The following is a 20112-nucleotide window of genomic DNA, read 5'->3' as shown; positions in this document are numbered from 1 at the left end:
TTGTCCTTTGCCAAGGTATGACACCTCTGACATTGTCTCTGGTTCAGGAGTGGCTTGAAACAGGGAATGCATCAGTTGTAGCCCATGAATACGTCTGTGTGTGGTGGCTCTTGAAGCACTGACTCCAGCTGCAGTCCACCCTTTGTGAACCTCCCCCAAATTCTTGAATGGGCTTCATTTCACATTTTTCTACCACATGTTTTCCTTCCATTCAACTTTATATTAATGTGCTTAGATACAGCACTCTGTGAACAGCAGCTTTCTTTAGTGATGACCTTTTGTGTCTTACCATCCATGTGCAGGGTGTCAATGATCGTCCTCTGGACAACTGTCAAGTCTTTCCACATGATTGTGTAGCCTGAACCAGACTGAGACACCATTTAATGGCACTTTTACAGGTTTTTGGATTTAATTAGCTGATTAGAGTGTGAGACCACTAGTCTCCAATATTTAACTTTTTTTTACAATATTAAAATTTTCTGAAATAGTGAATTTGGGGTTTTAATTAGCTGTAAGTCTGTGTGTGTGTATAATATACAAGTTCCACTTTTTGGAAGCTGGGATGGGGTGGAGCAGCCCACAGCGTTGCAGAGGTCATGGAGAGACACTCCTGAGGACCAAGCCCTAGAGGCTGCCACACTCTGGGTCGAGTGCGCTTTGACCCCGAATGGTGCGGGGAGACCAGAGGAACCATAAGAGGACGCAATAGTGTCAATAATCCATCTGCTGAGGGTCTGCTTATTAGCAGGAAGGCTACTCCTTGGAGGGCCGTAGCAGATGAACAATTGTTCCAATTTCCTCTAAGGACTTGTCCTGTGGACATAACAGTCCGGTGCTGGACCCGGACACAGCCGGTTCAATCTCTCCTGGTCTGGGGTCTGAAATGGAGGAGGATTGTGTGAACTGTCAAGTCTTCCCCCATGATTGTGTAGCCTGAACCATACTAAGACACCATTTAATGGCACTTTTACAGGTTTTTGGATTTAATTAGCTGATTAGAGTGTGACACCACTAGTCTCCAATATTTTACTTTTTCACAATATTCTAATTTACTGAAATAGTGAATTTTGGCCTTTCATTAGCTGTAAGCCATAATGATCAAAATTAAAAGAAATAAACTCTTCAAATATATCAGTCTGTGTGTCTATATAATATGCGAGTTTCACTTTTTGTATTGTATTACTAAAATAAATGAACTTTTTATTGATATTCTAATTTAATGAGATGCACCTGTATATAGATAGATAGATAGATAGATAGATAGATAGATAGATAGATAGATAGATAGATAGATAGATAGATAGATAGATAGATAGATAGATAGATAGATAGATAGATAGATAGATAGATAGATTATGTTTTCCTAGTTTTGTAGTCTTTCTGTCTTTCTGAGGCTCCTTCTTACATTAACTCGTGTCATTACCCAGGCTCACTTGAGGTTGCACTCAAAGTTGTGCTCAGCTGTTTATTGTGAAAAAATAAAATAAAATAAAAAAATATACAGGCAGGTCATTGCCTCTAAATCTCAGCAAGACATTTCAGAGAGAGGACAGCAAAGAGCCAGTGACACGTTAGTGTTTTTCCACTTCTTGAGTTATTCCGTTTGTGTAATCTGATAGTGCTGTACCGCCTGAGTGCAGACATCCAGAGCGCCGTGGCTGGAAACATTGCGAGCTTCGAATTGACACAGTTTACACTTTACAAACTTTTTGGATATAATAGAAAACTGGACAAAAATGCGAAGTGTTTGGACGTTGCTTTTTCTCAACATTTTGGGAAGATGTTGGGATATCTGGGGATTCCCACAGCGGTGTAAACCCGGCAGTTATTTCCAAGGTCGGTCAACTGGGTCATTGATGTTAAAAAATGTAAAGCTATTACATAATTTAATACGAATCATTATTTATACATTATGTTAAGTTTTATAGACCTGCAGGAGTTCATAGACTGGTCAAGCTGAATTTATAATAAAGAAACTTGGCAGTGGTGTGCAAGTAGACAGACGTTTGGAATATGATTTAAAGTTATTGACTGACCCCTAAGCTCCTGTATACAGTGCAGTATGCGCAATGCATTCTGTATAAAGCGATGATTTGTACGCCACATAAAGTGCACCACATGTTACATATGCAGCCTTTTGGGAAATCAGGAAATAATTAAAAAGCTCTGTGTTTTACGCCATCTAGCGTTTGATACCATATAATTCAGATTTCTTTTTTTTAAAATAAATATTTTTTCCCACACAGGACAGTGCAGGACTCCTGAGGAGAAACGTGAGTTGGCAAAGTGCTTGTTTGTGCTTGTGTACAGTATTTGGGTTGTTATTATTATCCTATTATTATACAGTTTACATGCTAATTATATTTGATCACATGTAAAAAGAAAAAAAAACCCAGCAACTTTAAACTTTATCTTATCACCAGAGGTGATAATACTTTACTGTATACTTTGTTACTGTAGTTAAGTAGATTTTTTAAGTATCAGTATTTTACTTAATTATACATTTTTCGGACAATTTTCTACTTTTACTCATTCCATTTTTACACAAATAACTGTGCTTAATCTGTACTTTTTACATTATTTAACCAGACTCATTACTTTAGTTTTAATCTATTTGGTGAAATGTCAATATTTATTCTTTTCATTGCGCACCGTTTTCAGTCCTTCAACCTATTTGCTGTCATTGCGCAGCTTTTTTAAATCTACCACTGGTGTATCATTTCCTGGCTCTCACACACCACAGACGTAGACTAGTTTACAAAGCTCACAATGAGCAGATTGAAGGCAACAAGAAGTCTGGGGTTAACGTGGATGAGACAGAGGGAGTCAGCGATGTAAACATGACAGAACAGAGACATTCCTGATCACCTGATCATCATCATCTTTTCTCTGCTTGTGTTTTATATGGTGGTTGTTCAGCCTGAATACATTAATTAGATAACAAAATTTTACATTTAAACAAAATTAATAACGCGTTAATAACGTGTTAACGCACATTCATTTTAACAGCACTAACTGTATTAAAGCGTGATTAATGCAGCATGCATTTCTGTTTGACAATTTTTATTAAATATATAAATAAATAAATATAAAAGGAATGAAATGAAAATCAAATAAAAACCTTCAACGCAACACACGACGTCTTATGTTTCTAAAATATAAAATATTATTATGTGAGGTCCAGTTACCAGCCTGACACTAAAAGAGGTAGTAGTAATGGCTACTTTTTACATTTCAGAGGCCAACCTGAACTTGGGTAAAAAATTATAGTCAGTACTTCACCTTTTACCAGAGTCTTTTAAGACTTGACTATCTGTACTTTTACTTAAGTGAAGGATGACCGTACTTTTGCCACCTCTTCTTATCACCTATCACTTAATCAGCCTATCATGTTACAGCACTATTAGTAACTCATATGATTATAACTCATATGAGTCTTTCAATGTCTCTAGATTAGGTATGTAACCCTAGTTCCCTGAGGGAACAAGACGCTGCATTGGAACGCTTCGTGATCGCGGCTGCGTTGTCCATGTATTGAATAATGTGTGTAATCAGTCAAAATTGAAGGCAGGCTGCCACCGGCTGGGTGACGTCACAACCAGGAAGTATAAAGCGAACATTGAGTGAAGCCGGCTTCAGCTTCTGGAACCATGAAGGAAGCGCTGAAGGGACGCTGGAGGTGTGGCATAGAGATGCAGTGTCTCGTTCCCTCAGGAAACTAGGGTTAAATACGTAACCTAGAAACGTTTCCTTTCAGGAACTCGAGCTGTGTTGGACTGCTTTGCGAACAAGGGTCCAATACCACCACACTGACCAGTCCCTGACTAGTGTGAAAGAGCACACCTAGGTCGAAGGACAGAAGTGGCAGGAGTGGCACAGAGGTCAAGGTTGTAAAACCTAACAAAGGTGAGCAGGGTGGACCAGCACGCAGCGTTGCAGAGGTCATGGAGGGACATTCCAGAGGACCAAGCCCTAGAGGCTGCCACACTCGGGGTCGAGTGCGCTCTGACCCCGAATAGAGCGGGGAGACCAGATGAACCGTAAGAGGACACAATAGCGCAATAATCCATATGCTGAGGGTCTGCTTATGAGCAGGAATGCCTCTACCTGGAGGGCCGTTGCAGATGAACAATTGTTCCGACTTCCTCCAGGGACTTGTTGTTGCAAGTACAGTTAAGTGCTCGGACCTGACACAGTGGGTTCAATCTCTCGTGTTCTGGGGTCTGGAATGGAGAATGATTAAATGCCTGGAGCCTTACAGGTCGTTGGACGACTGAGGGCACCTTGGGGACATAACCCGCTCTATGGTGCAGGAAGGCACTGGAAATGCCTGGAGTGAGCTCCAGAAAGGAGGGTGCCACAGAGAGGGCCTGTAGATTACCTACTGTCTTCAGAGAGCAGATAGCCAGCCCTTTTGTGAACTGTTTCTGCAGGAACTCCAGCACTAACCCTACGGGGCAGTGGACTCAGTCCAATTGGTGCTGAGCGCACCACACAGTGAACAGACACCATCTCGCGGCATACGACTTCTTCGATGGAGGTAGCCCTGGATTGGAGAATGGTCTCTACTACCTTAGTGGAGAGACCAGCACCTTGGAGCTGCGCCCCTTCAGGGGCCACAGCCACAGCTTCCACAGCTCGGGGGTGATCTATTGTGCCCCCTGATAAAGAGAGGAGATTTCTCCTCAGAGGAATCTCCCATGGAGGCTGCTCGAGGAGGACCACCAATTCCGCAAAACACAGACGGCCAGACCACTGCGGGGCTACCAGGAGGAGACAGACTCCATCCCGCCAAACTCTCTTCAGAACTCCCGGAAGCAGCATGACAGGGGTTAAGGCATAAAAGTTCCACCACTGAAGGGGTCTCATGTACAAGAGGCCAAGTGGAATGACATTAGACACAGCTGTCATGAACCCGAGCAGTCTCTGAAACTGCCTGGCAGTGAGTGACTGCTATTCTCTGACCTTCCTGACCACCGTAAGGATGGACGTAATGCGGACAGGAGAAGGTTGCGTGCACATAGTCATCGAATCCTATATGACGCCGAGATAGATGTTTCTCTGTGATTGAGAAAGCACACTCTTTCTGGCATTCAGCTAAAACCCCAGTTCTTTCATGTGAGCGAGAACGACATCCCGATGCCTGACCGCAAACTGCTCTGATCAAGCTAATATCAACCAAAGTACCGGAAGTACCGGCTGTAGAACCCAGAACCTCTGTCTGATGGCGGGACTACCTTAATGGCCTCTTTCCTCAGGAGAGTGTCTACTTCTCATTCCATGACCAAAGCCTGCTTGCTTCCCAGAGTGGTACAGAGCCAGTTGAACCGGGGTGGATGAGACCCGAAACTGAATCGTATAGCCTCGCTCTACAGTGCGCAAGACCTATCGGGACATGTCTGGCAGAGCTATTCAGGCTGCCAGATGCTTCCTTAAGGGTATCAATCTCTCGAGACTAACCTGTGGTCCGTCTGGTGCCGGGGCAGTGCCCTGACTGCGGTGTAGGGGTGTCTTGGGGCTAATGGGGCAAGACGAGAAAGGTCCCAAAAAATGGCAGACCCCGACATGGAGGCTGTGATGCTGGGAGCAAAAAGCACTCGTCGAGCTTACTAGATGAAGGGGCTTTATGCTCATCGACCAGCTATGTCCAGCTTCTGAAAGGCACGTGTCACAAACTCCAGGAGCTCCTCGCTATCGGCCTCCCTCGAGAGCCGATATAGCATGCTCCGCTCCCAAGCAAGCCACACAAAGGCTGTGTGTTTCCCGGGGGCAATGAGACGCCTTAATTTTTTTTTTAACAGACAAACAAACAACATTACATTTCACACAGAGCATTTTGTGAACAAACAGAAGCTGAAGCCGGCCTCACTGTGCGTTTTATACTTTCTGGTCATGACGTCACCCCGCCGGTGACAGCCTGCCTTCAATTTTGTGTGATTACACACATTATTCAGAGCATAGACAACACAGCCGCTTTCCCAAAACGTTCGGATGCAGCTCAAGTTCTTAAAAGGGTACTGTGGTGACCAGTGTAGTTTATCAGCATGCACTAAGTATAAAGCCTTAAAGTGTATGGGCTATAACAAAAAAAAAGATTTGAATTTGTTGTTGGACTGCATTACATGTTTTGTGTATTCTAAGATGCTTTTCTGCTCACCACAGTTGAACAAAAAAAAGTGCTTATTTGATTTGGTATAGATGTCCTGTCAGCTCAGACCAGACAGGTTATTATTCTCTGATCTTCGATTATTTATCTTAACATTAGCATTTGTACAAATTAACACTTTGTAAAAATTATTCAGTATTTCCAGTGCTTAATTGACATTACAAAATGTTTCACTGAAAAGAAACGAAAAACATCTCTTATTGTGTTGTGTCAAACTGATTTTACTTCCCATGAAAGACAAAATAGAAGCATGGTCATCTAAGAGAGCTTGAAACTCATATGCAATTAAGCCATAATAAGAACCGTTTTGTATGGAATGTTCGAACATTTCCAGAAAGTTGGTTTGCCAGTAATTCTGTCATTGACAATATTTCTCACTCATTATCAGTTCTCAGTTAGAGAAATGTTGACTTGTGCAGTCATGTATACTGCTTTATATTGCATTCGCTAGCAGCCATAGCAGAGATATCCAAGGAAAAGCCACTTCTAATGCTGTAAGGGTGGTATTATATAAGTAGAAAATAAACCTCAACAAGTAAGTAGTATTTTTTAACTATTTCCTATACTGAAACATTTCAGTCAGTGCTAGTGTTTACATTGTGTATTTCTCTTTTACTTGTCTAGCCAAATGCACAGATATCATGTTGACCTACTGTAAAGATATGCCCTACTCCACCACCATGTATCCTAACCTTCTGGAACAAAAAAGTCGCAATGAGGCTGAGCAAAGTGTGGAGTATCTCCTGCTGAATGTAGTTAATTCATTATTAAATGGGGAGTGCAGTCCATATATACTTATGCTGGGCTGCTCCATCATTGCACCACGCTGTGAGAACCACAAGATCCTGAAGCCCTGCCGCAGCACTTGTGAGTCTGTGCACAAAGCCTGTGATCGAATGTTTGAGCGCATTGGAATGGCCTGGCCCTACTTTCTAGACTGTGACCGCTTTTTTGTTAGTGAAGAGGAGGGCTGCTATGACCCACTGGAAGGCCTGAGAGGTAATGTTTAATCTGATCATTTGTTTCCAACTTTTTATAAACTATCCGTATTTAAATGCACAAAATATTTGGTATGTTGTTTAAAATCACATTACCTATCATGTGATATTGTGTATGACTAAATTACAAGGGTTTCTAAAAAAAAAAATTGCTTTTAAATATGCACTGACAATCATGTTTAGGCCTACAGTACTGTATATACAGATGCTTTGAAAAGTTTACACAAGCCTGTTAAATGACAGATTTGTGGGATTTAAGTTATATGATACAACCAACAAATTATATAACATTGTATTCCACTCTTGTGTGCTAAAGTGCTCCAGAGCTATAAAATGGAAATGGGATCTCATCTGTTCAATGGGATTTAGATCTGTGCTCTGACTGGGCAACGGTCCAAAATTTTGATCTTTTCCTGAAGCCAAATTTTAGTTGACCTGGATTTGTGATTTGAGGTATTATGTTAGAGGGTGATAATTTCCACCTGTCAAACAGAGGCCTATTTGTTTAGTACAAAAATAGATTGGTAATCTGAGCTATCCATAAATTTTTCTACATTAACTAGATCTCCAGTCCTATGTTTATACCCCCCAAAAATGTTGGTCTTATCAGACCACAACACATTTAGGCACATAGTTTTGGTAAAATCTGGGTAGATTATTTTTTGTGAGAATGTTATTCCTTCTAACCACTGTATCTCCAAATGTGAAAAATATGAGAGATTGTTGTCACATGCAGGAAGTGACCAGTCTTCTTCTTCTTCTTCTTCTTCTTCTTCTATTTTCTGCTGCTCCCGTTAGGGGTCGCCACAGTGGGTCATCCGTCTCCATACTACCCTGTCCTTTACATCTGCCTCTTTCAAACCAACTACCTGAATGTCTTCTCTCACCACATCCATAAACATCCTCCTTGGAGCGCGCACCTCACTGGCGCTCCATCCTCAGCATTCTTCTACCAATATACCCCATGTCCCTACTCTGCACATGTCTAAACCATCTCAATCGTGCCTCCCTAACCTTGTCTCCAAAACATCCTACATGTGCTGTCTCTTTAATAAACTCACTTTTAATCCTGTCCATCATCATCACTCCCAATGAAATCTCAACATCTTCAACTCTGCCACTTCCAGCTCCATCTCCTGTTTTTTAGTCCACAGTCCTATAAACTTTGCCTTTCACTCTTACAGATACCCTTTTATCACAAATCACTCTTGCCACTCTTCTCCACCCTCTCCAACTTGTCTGCATTTTTTTCTTCACTTCTCTAACACACTCTAATTAGTTTGCACTGTTGACCCCATGTACCTACAGTAAACACATCCACCTTCACCACCTCTTCTTGCTCCAACCGCACCACTTCACTGCCCTCCCTCTCATTTACACACATGTACTCTGTCTTATTCCTACTGACTTTCATTTCACTTCTCTTTAGCACATACCTTCCCTTCTCCAGGCTCTTCTCCATCTGCTCCCTACTCTCCCCACAAATAACAATATCATCCGCAAACATCATAGTCCATCAACCTGTCCAAAACAATTGCAAACAGGAAAGGGCTCAGAGCCGATCCTTGATGCAGTACCACCTCCACCTTGAACCAGTTTGTTATTCCTAATGCACACTTCACTGCTGTCCTCATACATGTCCTGCACCACCCTAACATACTTCTCTGCCACACCTGAGTTTCTAATACAATACCACAACTCCTTTCATGCACTCTGTCGTATGCTTTCTCTAAATCCATAAACACACAATGCAACTCCTTCTGACCTTCTCTATACTTCTCCATCAACATTCTTAAAGCAAATAATGCATCTGTGGTGCACTTCAAGTCTTGGTCAGCTTGGCTTCCACTACTCTTTCCCATAACTTCATGGTGTGACTGATCAACTTAATTCCCCTGTAGTTACTGCAGGTCTGCACATCTCCCTTATTCTTTAAAATTGGTACCAGCACACTCCTTCTCCATTCCTCAGCTATCTAACATTTTAAACACTCCACTGACATCTCTTCTGAACATCTCCACGCTTCTAATGGTATGTCATCTGGGCCAATCGACTTTCCACTCTTTATCCTCTTAATAGCTGCTCTCACTTCCTCCAACTAATCCTATCTACATCCAACCATCTCTCTCTCTCTTATTTTCCTCATCCATCAGCTGCTCAAAATAATCGCTCCACCTTCTCGACACTAGTCAACACATTTTTATCTGCATACTTTATTGCTCTGACTTGCAGTACATCCTTCCCAGCTCAGTCCCTCTGCCTGGCCAATCGGTATAAATCCTTTTTTTCCCTTCCTTAATGTCCAACTTCTGATACAGCTTCAAATATGTCTTTTCATTTGCTCACATCCCTCTTTACCTGCTGTCACATCTTCTTGTACTCCTGCATACTTTTCTCATCTCTCTGCCGATCTCAATTCTGTTTAGTCAACCTCTTTCTCTTTATGATTTCCTGCACTTCCTCATTCCACCACCACGTCTCTTTGTCTTCTTTTCGCTTGCCAGATGTCACACCAAGTACCTTTCTATCTGTCCCCCTTATCACTTCTGCAGTAGTCGCCCAATCATCCAGCACCTCTTCACCAGCACCGAGCCCCTGTCTGACTTCTTCCCTGAACCTCACACTACAGTCTTTCTCCTTCAGTTTCCACCATCTTATTCTTTTTCAGTCCTCACTCTCCTCCTCTTCTTCTTCTTTACCTCCATAGCCATCCTACAGACCACCATCCGATGCTGTCCTCTACACTGTCCCCTGCCAACACCTTACAGTCTCCAATCTCCTTCAGGTTGCATCTCCTGTAGAGAACATAGTCCACCTGTGTGCACCTTCCTCTAATCATATACGTCACCCTATGCTCCTCCTTCTTCTTAAAAAAAATATTTACCACTGCAATTTCCATGCATTTCACAAAATCTAACACCATCTGCCCTTCCACATTCCTCTTCTTAAGGCCATACCTACCTATCACCTACTCATCACCTCTGTTCCATTTATCCGGAATTGTATCCAGCACTAAGAGTGCACTGGCTTGGGCAACCCTAATGACTGGGTTGCAGGAAGTGACCGGTACTTGCCATATATACCTGCAGCTTCTTTAATGTTGTCATAGGAAATGTACAGCCTTTTGGTCATGTGTTTTCCTTTATTTTAGAGGGATTATCTGTTTGTGGCAATGTCACTGTGATTTTTAGAACTTTAAAGGGTATACACACACACACACACACACACACACACACACACACACACACACACACACACACACACACACACACATATATATATATATATATATATATATATATATATATATATATATATATATATATATATATATATATATATATATATATATATATATATATGTTTGTGTGAATTATATATATAACTTTTAAACTCTTTTTATTAAAGAAGAGCCTGAGATGGATAACCTTTCAATAGAAGAATCCTCAGCAACAATCCAGTTCATGTATCACTCCAACACACAAATGTTCAACATCCTCAATAAGACAGCACAAGAATGCTCTCACATTTCAAGGACATACAGCATTGGGCAGAGCTTCGAAAGGAAAGACCTGATTGTAATTGAGTTTTCAAGCAACCCTGGAGAACATGAACTATGTAAGTGATTCAAAAGCAATAGCTGTTAGATGGTTTAATAAATGCACTGGAGCAGAGTGAACTCTAACATTTTTTGCTGTATAAATTCTTGTACTGCATTTATCTTTTTTTGCTTTAAAAAGTTCCCAAAGACAACAATGTAAAAACCCAACACAATAGCTCTTGTGGAAAACAAATGGCAAAACAAATGTTTGATGATAGTGGCCAATAAGTGCAAAGTTTGTTTTTTTGTTTTCTCTTGTTTGGTAAGTGAAACCAGAGGTCAAATACATTGGAAACATGCATGGGAATGAGGTCATGGGTCGAGAGCTGCTGATTTACTTGGCTCAGTACCTGTGTACTGAGTATCTTTTGGGAAATACACGGATCCAAACTCTCATCAATACCACACGCATCCACATTTTGCCCTCCATGAACCCTGATGGTTTTGAATTAGCCCTTTCTGAAATGAACAGAGGTTCTGACTCAAATAATGATGAGGTGAGAGGCTATTAACTCTTTTGTTTCCAATAATTTATTTGCTATTAATATTTATTTACAATATTCGTCATTCAATTTTGATAGAGAAAGAAAATGTTTATATTTTATTGCATTTTGTTTGATGCTGTTCAATGTGAAGCTGTCTGAATTGTCTATGATTTCAACTGTCCCCCTTTGAATACTACATCCCTGCAAACTTTATGTCCATGTGAATTATTTGTTGCACAAGAAATGCAACTTATTACAGAAGGGCAATTGTAGGAGTTTATGATGCTTTTGAGATAAACCACAGAGGTATTCATGGATTTCACACAATGGTTTGCAGGAATTTACAAGTGGAAGACACATGTGGTTTAAATCATCACTAATCCAAAACCACTAGTGTGAATACTTTTGTCAAGACAATAAATTTCTTTATTGTCATAATCAATTTACAGGATATCATATACACTGGATATACAGCTGGCCATTACAATGCCCAGAATATAGACCTCAATAGGAATTTCCCAGACCTGACTTCTTTTGTCTATGACCAGCGGAGACTCAAATACTTTCGCAATGACCATATTCACATTCCAGACTCATATTGGCTTGGTAAGGTAAGATCTTAATCCCTATATTCAGACACCACAAAATACATATATGATTTCATTTATGTTAAAAAGTTAAACTGTAGTGTAATGATTGTGTGTGTGTGTGTGTGTGTGTGTGTGTGTGTGTGTGTGTGTGTGTGTGTGTGTGTGTGTGTGTGTGTGTGTGTGTGTACATTATAAAGGTTGCTCCAGAGACATATGCTGTTATGAAGTGGATACGGTCCATTCCGTTTGTTCTGTCTGCCAGCTTTCATGGAGGAGAACTTGTGGTGTCTTACCCTTATGACCTCTCAAAGCATCCTCACAAAAAGAACATGTTCTCTCCCACTCCAGACGAGCAGGTGACTCTTGGCAGCTAATATTCAAATTTCATCACTGTACTGTTGTAACACTGCCATGAATAAGTACTAGTTACGAACTGCAGTAAGCCAACTGATGCAACACAAGCAATCAAAATCTCAATACCAAATACAATTGCAGCAGTGTTACACAAGATGTTTGAATTGCAGGTCTTCAGGCAGTTGGCCAGGACTTATGCATATGCCCATTCCACAATGTCTAGTCAGGACACTGACAGGTGTGGTGGCAAATATGCTGATAAAGAAGGGATTGTAAATGGGGCTCAGTGGTACAACAAAATAGGAGGTAAGCATGGTGAACATACACTATTAATTGAATTAATGTTGCCATGATCAGGTTTATATAAAATTATTTCCCACCTTCCTTTTTATGGCAGGAATGGGAGACTTTAATTACCTCCACACAAATTGCTTTGAGATAACAGTAGAGCTGGGGTGTGACAAATTCCCAGCAGAGGATGATTTATCTACAGGCTGGTTGGAAAATAAAGAGGCTCTCCTGACTTTCTTGGAGTCGGTAAGACAATCAATACATACAATTTCATTTTTAAAAAATGAATTTCACCCTACCCTCAGCTAAAACAAAGCTGCCAATCTCTCTAACTTTTCTCAACAAGTCCTCTATTCAGTCTTGTACACTTTTTCATCAAGCATCAGAATTTAGAATTTTGCCATCTCTTATAATTTATCCTTGTACATATATCAGTTTCAAGCAAAAAAACAAACGTGAGACCGTGAGCTTTTTGGAGCAAGTTTTTTTCAAGGCACGAAACGACATGAAAATAACTAAAAGATTAATGTGTTTATTAATAGTACAGGGTAAAAAAAATCAATCTGTATTTTTTATTAATAAAAGATTTTGAGAAAATGCTACATAACAATGGAGTAAGTTTCAAGTTTTATTTCTATGGCGCTTTTCACAACAGACATTGTCTCAAAGCAGACAGACATTGTCTCGAAGCAGTAATAACGAATCTTCAGATTGTTAGAGCATTTGTATAGCAGTGGTACAAAAATCTCCTGGATGACTAAATTTGTATTTCTAAATAACTATGATGCTGTCTAAATGTTTGTTTTCTGTTCTGTATATATATATATATATATATATATATATATATATATATATATATATATATATATATATATATATATATATATATATATATATATATTCTAGGTGCATAGGGGTATTAAAGGAATTGTGAAAGATGAAGATGGCCATGGTATTAAAGGAGCCACTGTATCAATCAGAGGGAACAGGCATTTCATCACTACAGGTACTTTTGCATGAATTGTTAAATACATGAAGCTTTGATGCTACGCTTTGATGACTTCCAAACACCCCATTTTCAGATCAATACCTCGTACCTCAATACCAATAGGCTGTCTATGCTTGTGCTTAGTATTTCTTTTTGTCTAAATGTGTATCTCCTCATGATTTATCAGCTGAAAATGGTGATTATTGGAGACTGCTGACACCAGGGACCCACATTGTCATTGCCTCAGCACCGGGTTATAGCAAAGTCATGAAGCGGGTACACCTCCCTGCTCACATGCAGAAGGCTGGTCGAGTGGACTTTGTGCTTAAGAAAGTTCAATTGGAGCCAGAGATTAATGAATTGAACATCCTTCATTTGGGTAGCTATGAACGCTTTGACCCTTATAACATGCTGGCACAGTATTACACAAGAGAAACTAGGCAGAATGTAGAGGAGCGGCAGGAGAAGCCCTGGTGGTGGCCTTATTTTACACAGTTGGGTAACCAAAACCCCTCCTGGCTCCTGAGAAATTAGCTCCATCTAGTGCTCTGAAAGTATCAACGCAGCCTATGCTTGGGCAGGTTTTAAGACTATTAGAGTGTATTGTAGACATATAACACAACAATATATATATATATATATATATATATATATATATATATATATATATATATATATATATATATATATATATATATATATATATATATATATATATATATATACACACACACAGTTGAAGCTAATTACCTACTCAATCCAGTCTACTGTCCAGATACACTTTCAAAAACTTCACAAAATATTTTCCCTTAACTTAAATAAGAATTTTGCAAAATTCTTGCAACATTTTTAACCTAGTTTATATGTTGATACTAACAGGTGCTTTCTGCTTTCTGGTGTTTGGAAACTAATTGTGTTACACTAATTATACTTTTAAAAATATGTGTAAGGTAAATGTAAACGACCTGAGAGCATATGATTTATGCACTGGCCAAGCTGACACCTGAACACACAAACTAACTCAGTGTATCCTATGTACATATTTATTTTTTTCATAATTGAAGGAATCATTATCAATATAAAATGCACCACATCAAAGTTGTATAATTGTCACTCACACATGCACACACACACACACACACACACACACACACACACACACACACACACACACACACACACACACACACACACATGCACATGCACACACATTCACATTCTGACCTGCTTGTCCTTTCCTCCTGGCTACATCTGACACCCTCACAAGGAATCACTAATTCTTTCTATCACCCTCTGCTTCTCCTAATCTTTAAAATTCATTGACAGCAGGAGCCTAAAACATTCTTGAAATAGGATTACTTCCCTAATTCGTGTGTGTGTGTGTGTGTGTGTGTGTGTGTGTGTGTGTGTGTGTGTGTGTGTGTGTGTGTGTGTGTGTGTGTGTGCATGTGTGAGTGACAATTATATAACTTTGATGTGGTGCTTTTTATATTGATAATGATTCCTTCAATTATGAAAAAATAAATATGTACATAGGATACACTGAGTTAGTTTGGGTGTTCAGGTGTCAGCTTGGCCAGTGCATACAGTGAGGAAAATAAGTGTTTGAACACCCTGCTATTTTGCAAGTTCTCCCACTTAGAAATCATGGAGGGGTCTGAAATTGTTATCGTAGGTGCATGTCCACTGTGAGAGACATTATCTTTAAAAAAAAATCCAGAAATCACAATGTATGATTTTTAAACTATTTATTTGTATGATACAGCTGCAAATAAGTATTTGAACACCTGAGAAAGTCAATGTTAATATTTGGTACAGTAGCCTTTGTTTGCAATTACAGAGGTCAAACGTTTCCTGTAGTTTTTCACCAGGTTTGCACACACTGCAGGAGGGATTTTGGCCCACTCCTCCACACAGATCTTCTCTAGATCAGTCAGGTTTCTAGCCTGTCGCTGAGAAACACAGAGTTTGAGCTTCCTCCAAAGATTCTTTATTGGGTTTAGGTCTGGAGACTGGCTAGGCCACGCCAGAACCTTGATATGCTTCTTACAGAGCCACTCCTTGGTTATCCTGGCGCTGTGCTTTGGGTCATTGTCATGTTGGAAGACCCAGCCTCGACCCATCTTCAAAGCTCTAACTGAGGGAAGGAGGTTGTTTCCCAAAATCTCGCAATACATGGTCCCGGTCATCCTCTCCTTAATACAGTGCAGTCGCCCTGTCCCATGTGCAAAAAAACACCTCCAAAGCATGATGCTACCACCCCCATGCTTCACAGTAGGGATGGTGTTCTTGGGATGGTACTCATCATTCTTCTTCCTCCAAACACATTTAGTGGAATTATGACCCAAACGTTCTATTTTGGTCTCATCTGACCACATGAATTTCTCCCATGACTCCTCTGGATCATCCAAATGGTCATTGGCAAACTTAAGACGTGCCTGGACATGTGCTGGTTTAAGCAGGGGAACGTTCCGTGCCATGCATGATTTCAAACCATGACGTCTTAGTGTATTACCAACAGTAACCTTGGAAACGGTGGTCCCAGCTCTTTTCAGGTCATTGACCAGCTCCTCCCGTGTAGTTCTGGGCTGATTTCATACCTTCCTTAGGATCATTGAGACCCCACGAGGTGAAATCTTACATGGAGCCCCAGTCCTAGGGAGATTGACAGTCATGTTTAGCTTCTTCCATTTTCTAATGATTGCTCCAACAGTGGACCTTTTTTCACCAAGCTGCTTGGCAATTTCCCCGAAGCCCTTTCCAGCCTTGTGGAGGTGTACAATTTTGTCTCTAGTGTCTTTGGACAGCTCTTCGGTCTTGGCCATGTTAGTAGTTGGATTCTTACTGATTGTATGGGTTGGACAGGTGTCTTTATGCAGCTAACGACCTCAAACAGGTCCATCTAATTTAGGATAATAAATGTAGTGGAGGTGGACATTTTAAAGGCCGACTAACAGGTCTTTGAGGGTCAGAATTCTAGCAGATAGACAGGTGTTCAAATACTTATTTGCAGCTGTATCATACAAATAAATAGTTAAAAAATCATACATTGTGATTTCTGGATTTTTTTTTTAGATTATGTCTCTCACAGTGGACATGCACCTACGATGACAATTTCAGACCCCTCTATGATTTCTAAGTGGAAGAACTTGGAAAATAGCAGGGTGTTCAAATACTTATTTTCCTCACTGTAAATCATATGCTCTCAGGTCGTTTACATTTACCTTACACATATTTTTAAAAGTATAATTAGTGTAACACAATTCGTTTCCAAACACCAGAAAGCAGAAAGCACCTGTTAGTATCAACATATAAACTAGGTTAAAAATGTTGCAAGAATTTTGCAAGATTCTTATTTAAGTTAAGGGAAAATATTTTGTGAAGTTTTTGAAAGTGTATCTGGACAGTAGACTGGATTGAGTAGGTAATTAGATTCAACTGTATATACAGTACAGACCAAAAGTTTGGACACACCTTCTCATTCAAAGAGTTTTCTTTATTTTCATGACTATGAAAATTGTAGAGTCACACTGAAGGCATCAAAACTATGGAATTATATATGGAATTATATACATAACAAAAAAGTGTGAAACTACTGAAAAATGTCATATTCTAGGTTCTTCAAAGTAGCCACCTTTTGCTTTGATTACTGCTTTGCACACTCTTGGCATTCTCTTGATGAGCTTCAAAAGGTAGTCACCTGAAATGGTCTTCCAACAGTCTTGAAGGAGTTCCCCGAGAGATGCTTGGCACTTGTTGGCCCTTTTGCCTTCACTCTGCGGTCCAGCTCACCCCCAAACCATCTCGATTGGGTTCAGGTCCGGTGACTGTGGAGGCCAGGTCATCTGGCGCAGCACCCCATCACTCTCCTTTTTGGTCAAATAGCCCTTGATGCCTTCAGTGTGACTCTACAATTTTCATAGTCATGAAAATAAAGAAAACTCTTTGAATGAGAAGGTGTGTCCAAACTTTTGGTCTGTACTGTATATACATATATATAAAATAAAAAGATTTTATAAACTAGTTGGCAAACACTTGTGTAATTAAAATAAAGCAATTAATTGTGTAATAATAAGAGATCCACCAGGGGGCAGCAATGTTCTTTTGGGGCCATTTTTTTTAACAGATTTCATAGCCCCATCCATGACTTTGCATTTTAGCAATTGGTCTAGTAACTGTTTTTGTTGTTGGTGTTGTTCTTGTCGCTAGTGATGGTAGTGCTGGTGTTTTTTTTACAGAGTCACAGACCTGTTATAAATAAAATTGCCCATTGTTACTTCATTAGATGTCCTCCAACCAGGAGACTGCAGCATTTCATGCTTGACCAAATCCTGCTTCATGACCCATAATTGTGTGACTTAGCACTAACATAGTCAGGCTAAACATGTAGCAGCAAAATTAACATTTACCTTATCTCTTACATCTCAGTAATGTCCTATATATCAATACAAATTAATATTTTGGAAAAGTGCCCAAAATGCTATTATATTATAACACTCATCTATCTCTATCTAACTATCTCTAATTACCACTTCATATAAGACATATAATTCATATAAGACATAAAATATATTTATTTTGTTAAATAGTATTTACAGACCCTGACTTTTAATCTGTATACATGTGTGCAGTGCAAGTTGTGTATATTTTAAATGAGAAAATCATTCATACACTTGTTTAATTGCTCAAAGTCTATTAAGTTTTAAATGTCCATATCTGTAGAATTGGTTTAAGATCTGGTGACTGATGGACAGAGCATACAGTATGATTTGAATCATTTCTCTACATATCAAACCTTCAGTGAGTCCTGGTGGCATATGTATGGGGACACTGTGACCTATATTTGGGGACATTATACTCATACTCAACAACACTACCTTCAGGATAGAAATACTTCAATAGACGAAGGTGATCCTTCAAAGGGGAAAAAACAAAAGCTTTTCAAACTGTGCGGTTGTGAATAAATAAATTTCTTTTGTTGGTTTACGTCAAGATGATTTACTGTGTTCTGTCAAACTTGCATAACAGTATTTGGATCATCAGGAATAGCTCAGTATCATCTCCAGCTCTGCTTGTTCAATGTCAGCAACTATCAGATTGTAGGAGATAATTACTTCAGCAAAAGATAATAAGCTTGTCTCTTTATTAAAGCCCTTAAGCAAAATTGAACAGAACAAATGAAGCAGGGATAACATGGCAAATGAAGCATGAAGCTCTGCAAAACATGGCCATTGTTGTCAGAAATGCTTTAGTTATAATGGCAAACCAAGCTGAGTTTAAGCACATCCTTTTATTTGATTTATTCAAGGCAAATAAATGATATAAAATATAGCGAAGTTGTTACAACAACAGCAGTGCCCAAAAAATTTGCTGCACTAATGGCTTTATTATTATTGTGCTACACTAAAGCTTATTCTAGTCATGTTTTTATGTTTTGTTAGGTTTTCTTTTTACAACCATGACTGGTTATTGTGAAGAATAAGGGAGCTTAAGCTGCTTCCTTGTAATGTATTTGTTCAGATATCTATCATGGTTCATGTACTTGTTTGTTTATAATAGTGCACAAATACACTTCTTTAATCGTTTCTTTCTAAAAATAATTGTGCTTTTACCTTGTTTTCTTGTGTTTAATTGCGATGCCATGACTTACTCAGTTGGGCTCAGTCATAAACTTTGTGTAAATGTATAATCTGTTCATTAATGGCCACCACAAGTACTAAAGCCTAATAAGGTTGTATATACATACGTGTGAAATAGGTTATACATGCCCTGTATAATTTAGCCTGTCAGAATCTAGACATTGTGAAATAGAATTAGGCAAGTACTTACATCTGAATAAATGTTGATTTTATTCAACACGTAATCATTAGCCTACAAAATAAAACATTTGAAAATTGCCCGTAGCAGTGGAATGAAATCAGGGATCCTGAAAATTAGGGTGCTACATTTGATGTCATGAAGCAAAAGCAGACTCCATAGAAGAATAGCAAAAAAAACACCCGATTAGCTAGCCTCAGCCTACAGTTTGATTTTATTATATGACCCTCGACAAGTGTGAGGCGTTGTCTCTGGGTGTTACATCAAGCTGAACTTCAAAATCACGTTTGATAGCAAGTAGAGCTACAGATGAAAACGCCTTATGATAGCTTTTCTCAGCCTTTGCACCCAGACATAAAAAAAAAAAAAGGACAATGTCTTGTTGGCACTTAGGAGTAAGCCATGTCTCGAGGACAGAACAAACCGACACCAAAACAGTTATGTTAAAATCAACTGAAGAAATAAATCGGATCCAGCCACAGCCAGCTTTTAGTGTTGCTTGTGGGAAGGCTGAAACTGAAATATGAGATTGTATTTGACAGTCTCTTCCACAAGAGCACAATATCTGCTTCTTGATACAGCATTACTCTAGCAATGCATTATGGGATGTTCCCATGTTGGTACCTAATGAAGAGTCATAATTGTATGAACAACTGCAATTGCCAGATTGCAGCAGAATAGCACACATGCTGTGGTGCTCGCTGTTCTGAACCATCCCAGAGTAAACTTGCATGTCATGTTGTATATTTTATGAATCTTGGTACTGCAACCTGCTGAACCACACCTTCTAGACAACACTACCATGTGCCAAACTGAACCTTA

At 39.5% G+C, this 20112-nt stretch overlaps 1 protein-coding gene across 2 annotated transcripts; it reads left to right on the top strand.

Annotated features, from left to right (window-relative positions):
• The first annotated feature begins 1536 nt into the window (after positions 1-1536).
• Positions 1537-14118, top strand: LOC310726546 (carboxypeptidase Z-like). Of its 2 annotated transcripts, none has more exons than XM_083542248.1 (11): positions 1537-1836; positions 2247-2273; positions 6791-7165; positions 10576-10782; positions 11033-11262; positions 11700-11861; positions 12038-12196; positions 12365-12500; positions 12592-12731; positions 13392-13491; positions 13661-14118. In XM_083542248.1, exons 1-11 carry the CDS (start codon positions 1737-1739, stop codon positions 14005-14007), a joined length of 1983 nt encoding a protein of 660 aa, XP_083398374.1. In that variant the 5' UTR covers positions 1537-1736; the 3' UTR covers positions 14008-14118. The 2 variants fall into 2 exon arrangements, with proteins under 2 accessions (XP_083398374.1, XP_083398373.1); XM_083542247.1 differs by having other exon boundaries at positions 1538-1836; positions 10573-10782.
• Positions 14119-20112: the final 5994 nt, after the last annotated feature.

The sequence above is a fragment of the Silurus aristotelis genome (genome assembly GCF_946808225.1).
Source record: "Silurus aristotelis genome assembly, chromosome: 5".
Taxonomy (NCBI): domain Eukaryota; kingdom Metazoa; phylum Chordata; class Actinopteri; order Siluriformes; family Siluridae; genus Silurus; species Silurus aristotelis.
This window is presented reverse-complemented; position numbering and strand designations above follow the sequence as displayed.

Coding starts and splice junctions, on each gene's coding strand:
- LOC310726546 (XM_083542247.1), top strand. CDS start 1,737: ATGCGAAGTGTTTGGACGTTGCTTTTTCTCAACATTTTGGGAAGATGT. Junction 12,197..12,364: donor CTCCCACTCCAGACGAGCAG/GTGACTCTTGGC, acceptor TTTGAATTGCAG/GTCTTCAGGCAGTTGGCCAG. Junction 12,732..13,391: donor TCCTGACTTTCTTGGAGTCG/GTAAGACAATCA, acceptor TATATATTCTAG/GTGCATAGGGGTATTAAAGG.